Genomic DNA, 5,175 nt, shown 5'->3' on the forward strand with positions numbered 1-5,175 from the left:
CCAAAAGGTATCGCTAGCCAGCTAGCTAGCTGCTTCTCAGGCAGCTAGCTAGCCGCTAGCTGGCTGCTGCGTAGGCAAATAGCTAGCTAGACGAACTGGCTAGCCAGCTAGCTAGTCCTTGCCGTATAGCTAGTGTGGCTAGCTGGCAGAAGTAGGAGAGGCTAGCTCGCTATTTGGCTACCTGGCGGCATTTGAGTGGCTAGCTGGCTAGCTGGAGGCCTCTGCGCGGCTAGCTGGCTAGCTGGCTAGCTAGCTAGCTACGGGCCTTTGGGTTAGCTAGCTGGCTAGCTAGCCACGCATGCAGCTGAGGGTAGCAGCAAAGCCCCAACAAGCAAGACACAGGGCCTTTGGGGGTCCCCCTGGGGGGACCCCTTCTGGGGGCCCCGCTCCCTTTCTGGGGGGCCCCCTTTATTCCTGTGGGGCCCCACACTCTTCCGAACCTCTGGGGGCCCCCCTTTCCTTGGGGGCCCCTCTTGCCCTTCTGTAGGGGCCCCTCTTCTACTGGGGGCCCCCTTCTAGAAAGAAGTGGGGGCCCCTTTGGGGGGCCCCCTTCTCTTTCTGTGGGGCCCCCTTGGGGGGCCCCCTTCTCTTTCCGCGGGGGCCCCCCTGTTCTGGGGGCCCCCCTTTTATGCTTTTTGCTGCTGGTTCTCCTTTAGCTTTCTTCTGCTGCTACCAGCAGCAGCAAATGTCTTTGCTGCTGCGAGCTGAGGTGTACAGACACCTCAAGCTGCTCCCCAGGAGCTACGAGCGCCGCTAAACCCTAAACCCTAAACCCTAACCTCTAAACCCTAAACCCTAACCCTAACCCTAAACACTACTTCTAAACCCTAATCCCTGAAGCTCAAACGTTCGGCACACTGATGCCGAACTCGCGGTGTTGCTTCAACCCTAAACTCCAAACCCTAAACCCTAAACTCCAAACCTAAACCCTAAACCCTAAACCCTAAACCCTGTTGGGGGTTTGCTATCTACTGGCTCGAAGTCTCCATTTCTTTCAAACTGCTCTTTTGCTTTTCTTGTTTTTCATTTGCTGCTTCAGCAGATACAACAAACCCTTACACTCTCCTTGAGTTGCCCCAAATGCGAAAACCAACTAAACCGCAGGACACTGCTGCTGCTGCTGCTGCTGCTGCTGTGTCCCCTGCAGCAGCAGCAGCAGCTGCTGCTGCCGCCGCTGGATTTGACATCACGGTGGCCCTACAGCGTCTGTACACGCAGCAGTAGCAGCAGCAGCCACCACTAAAAAAGCTGCTACTGCTGGAACAAATCAAGCTGCTGCTGCAGCAAAGCTTGCTCGTGCTGCAGCAAACAACGCTGCAGCGGCAGCAAGCCTTGCTGCTGCTGCAGCAAACAGCGCTGCAGTAGCAGCAAACCTTGCTTCTGCTGCAGCTCAGCAGCGTACTCGCTTGCTGCAGCAGTGACTCGTGCTGCAGCAGCACCAGGAAGAGCTGTGCTGCTGCCTCTACAACTGCAGCGAATCCTGCTGCTGCTGCAGCGACTCATGCTGTAGTGAGGCACTCTAAAACGGCAGCAAGACGCACTAGTGCTGCTGCTGCAACGGATCTTGCTGCTGCTGCAAGGGATCGTGCTGCTGTTGGAACGGATCTTGCTGCTGCTGCAGCGATTCTTGCGGATGCTGCAGCAAATCGTGCTGCTGCAGCGCCGGCGAATCATGCTGCTGCAGCAGTGACTCACGTTGTCGCTGCAGCGAATCGCGTGGTGGTGCTGCTTCTGCTGCTGCAGCAAATCATTCTGCTGCTGAAGCAAATCATACTGTTGCTGCTGACGCTAGCCCAGTTGCTGCTGCAGCTGACGCGGAGAGGCCGGAGCGGGACTAGAAGCAGAAGTGCGTGCAGCAGCAGCAGCAGCTGCTGCTCGTGCCGTTGCTGCTGCTGCGTACTACAGCATTGCCTTGAGGATTGAAAAATCGAACTTGGGTCTATCGGGTTTTTGCTGCTGCTGCTGCGGCTGCTGCTGCTGCGGCTGGGGGTCGCCCGCGCTGCTGCTGCTGCTGCTGCTGCTGCTGTGTCTGGGCACCAAAAAAGGCTCCTCCGGGTCTCCCTCTTCTGCCCACCAGCCCTCTTTGTCTCCTTCTGCTGCTGCTGCTGCATTTGGCGACTGCAGCACAACTACAACAGCAGAAACGTTGTCCAGCGAGTACCGCCGCATGGCTACCTCAGCTAGCTGCTGGCTAGCTGCAGCAGCAGACACTCCCGCCCGCAGCTTCGCGCGCACCAAAGAGATGCACTCTTGCGAAGACAACACGTCGAAGATTCCGTCGCAGCCCAGCAGCAAAAACTCGTCTTCTGCAGCAAGCAGAGCCACACGATCTCGCGCCTTTGCAGCAGCAGCAGCAGCAGCATCAGCAGCAGCACCGTTCCCAGCAGCAGCATTATCATCATTAGCAGCGTTGTCATCAGCAGCATTATCAGCAGCAGCAGCATTATCGTCATCAGCAGCGGCAGCATTATCATAAGCATTACCATCATCAGCAGCAGCAGCATTATCGTCATCAGCAGCAGCAGCATTATCATAAGCATTACCATCATCAGCAGCAGCAGCATTATCGTCATCAGCAGCAGCAGCATTATCATAAGCATTACCATCATCAGCAGCAGCAGCATTATCGTCATCAGCAAAAGCAGCATTATCATAAGCATTACCATCATCAGCAGCAGCAGCATTAACAGCAGCAGCAGCAGCGTTATCATCATTAGCAGCAGCAGCAACAGCCGCATTAACAGCATCAGCATCAGCATCAGCATCAGCAGCAGCGGCAGCGGCAGCGGCAGCAGCAGTAGTGGTAGCAGCAGCAGCAGCATCAGCAGCAGCAGCAGCATCAGCATCAGCAGCAGCAGCAGCAGCAGCAGCAGCAGCAGCAGCAGCCTGACCTTTGCGGATGTGGTGCGCGGAAAGGTCGGGCTCGCAGCTGAGGCCTTTCAGCTTCTCGCCGGTCTTTTTGCTGAAGCCACCAAAGGCTCGAGAGACAGCCAAAACCCCATTGAGGTATCCCTGCAGCAGCAGCAGCAGCAGCAGCAGCATGAGGGGACGTGCTGCACATAGTACTGCACGCGTTGTTCAATCCTAGGTATGAGGTTCTGGCTGCGCTGCAGCCAGATGCGCATGGGAAACGGGACCAGCAGCAGCAGCAGCAGCAGCAGCAACGAAGGCAACAGCAGCAGCAGCAATGCAGGCAGGAAACTTCATAAATCAGAAGCAAAAGACACACAACAACGTACGCGCCAGCAGGCACAGCGGGCCCCAGCACACAACTAAAGGCATGCAGCAGCAGCACGAAATGCCCGCAGAGAAAGTCTGCTGCTGCCGCTGCTGCTGCTGCTGCTGCTGCTGAATCACCTCATCGTCGTAGCTGCCTCCTGCTGCTTTGACTCGCTGCTGCTCCTTCCTGTTGCTGCGCAGGTGGTGGTCATCAGTCAGCGGCACCGCCCGCCCAGCTCGAGATAAAACGCAGCGGCTGCACGGACACACAATCTTGCTGCTGCTGCTGCTGCTGCTGCTACTGCTGTTGCTGATGCTCGTGCTGTAACTGCTGCTGCCGATGCAGCTGCTGATGCTGCTGCTGTAGGTAATTCGGTGCTGCAACCCGATGGGGTACACACCGCAAATGCAACTGCGTCCTGCCGCTGCTGAGGAATCAGCAGCAGCAGCAGCAGCAGCAACAGCAGCAGCAGCTCACCTGTCCCCCACATTCGCCACATAGAGAACATTATGCTGCAGCAAGGCCACGCATGCCGTGGTCCCCGAGGAAAAGGGGGACTGCAGCACAAACAGAAAAAGCAGCAGCAGCAGCAACTCGACGTCTACGACCCTCAGAAAGCGCATGCAGCAGCAGCAGCTGCTGCAACCCCACAGCCACAGCAGCAACCACTGCAACGCCAGCAAGCCCTGCAGCAGCAGCTCCGAAAGCTACGTCCGCCACAAGCGTCAATACTTGGTGGCCTCCAGCGGGTGCAGCAAGCAGCAGCAGCAGCAGCAGCAGCAGCTGCAACAACAACTGCTGCAGCAACAGCAGCAACTGCTGCAGCACCAGCAGCACTCACAGTCTCTGTGTCAGTGAACCCATCCCCACTTATTTGGTCTAAGACCATCCGGTGCAGCGCCTTCTCCGTTTCGGCAAAGCCCCACTTCAACGCCCCACAGATGTCTGCATGCAAGCAACAAGCCGAAACTTTGCTGCTGCTGCTGCTGCTGATGCTGCTGCTGTAACTGCCGCTGCAGCCAGGGCAACCAACAGCAGCAACGCCTCCAGCTGCAGCACCAATCGCCACCACTCAAGCACGATCAGACACAAAAGGGCAGTCCCGGCTAAACAGCAACAGCAGCAACTGCAGCAGCAACAGCTATACTTGCGACAGCCCCGAAACAGCAGCAGCAGCAGCAGCAGCAGCAGCAGACCATTCGTGAGGTAGTGCGGCTCCCTGCAGATGTTCAGCGGCAAATTCTTCTGTACAAAATCCACCGCAGCCTCTCCGTTGTGCCCATCATAGACAGCAAAAAACATAGACTGCAGCAAAAGCAGCAGCAGCAGCAGCAGCAGCAGCTTTTACAGCATATGAAGCACGCCTGATGCCTCGTCTCAGATTGCTGCAAGCCGTAAAGCTGAGAATTCCACTTCGGGGTTTGCGGCGCTAGGGTTTAGGGTTTGGGGCCGCTAGGGTTAAGGGTTTGCAGCGTTAGGGTCTAAGGCTTTCAGGGCTAGGGTTTAGGGTTTGCAGCCCTATGGTCTTAGTGCCTTTAGCGCTAGGGTTTTGGGTTTCGGGTTTTCAGCGCTAGGGTTTAGCGCCTGCAGCGCTACGATTCAGGGTTCCCAGCGCTAGTACTTAGGGACATCAGTGCTAGGGTTTAGGGTTTAGGGTTTAGGGTTTGGGGCCCACCGGCTGGCCCGCCTGCAGCCCCAAAGCAGCTCCCAAATCGGCGCTGCCGAAAACCCTGTCTTCGTTGTAAGTGCGGTGGCCCGAAGCAGAGTGGTGCCCAAATGTCACCTTGCCTGCAGCAGCAGCAGCAGCAGCAGCAGCAGCAGCAGCAGCGGCAGCAGCAGCGGTAGCGGCAGTGAGTGAAGCGGCAACGGGGTCGGCGAAGGCGGGAGCTACGGGTAAAGGCTCCAGCAGCAGCAGCAACAGCAGCAGCAAGAATAGCAGGCCGACGGCAGCAGCA

At 57.3% G+C, this 5,175-nt stretch overlaps 2 protein-coding genes across 2 annotated transcripts; both read right to left on the reverse strand.

Moving 5' to 3' along the window:
• Positions 1 to 1,251: 1,251 nt before the first annotated feature.
• ETH_00027840 (uncharacterized protein) lies at positions 1,252 to 1,674 on the reverse strand (the record flags this gene model as incomplete). The annotated part of the gene is made up of 1 exon (XM_013380714.1): positions 1,252 to 1,674. One exon carries the CDS (start codon positions 1,672 to 1,674, stop codon positions 1,252 to 1,254), a length of 423 nt encoding a protein of 140 aa, XP_013236168.1.
• Positions 1,675 to 1,899: 225 nt separating this feature from the next.
• ETH_00027845 (protein phosphatase 2C, putative) lies at positions 1,900 to 5,008 on the reverse strand (the record flags this gene model as incomplete). Its single annotated transcript, XM_013380715.1, has 7 exons — positions 1,900 to 2,306; positions 2,892 to 3,012; positions 3,358 to 3,475; positions 3,698 to 3,777; positions 4,062 to 4,165; positions 4,417 to 4,525; positions 4,896 to 5,008. Coding segments are annotated over 7 exons (1,052 nt in total), but the record flags the coding sequence as incomplete, so codon positions are not given.
• Positions 5,009 to 5,175: the final 167 nt, after the last annotated feature.

The sequence above is a fragment of the Eimeria tenella genome, genomic scaffold, assembly GCF_000499545.2.
Source record: "Eimeria tenella Houghton genomic scaffold, Eth_scaff831, whole genome shotgun sequence".
Taxonomy (NCBI): Eukaryota; Apicomplexa; class Conoidasida; order Eucoccidiorida; family Eimeriidae; genus Eimeria; species Eimeria tenella.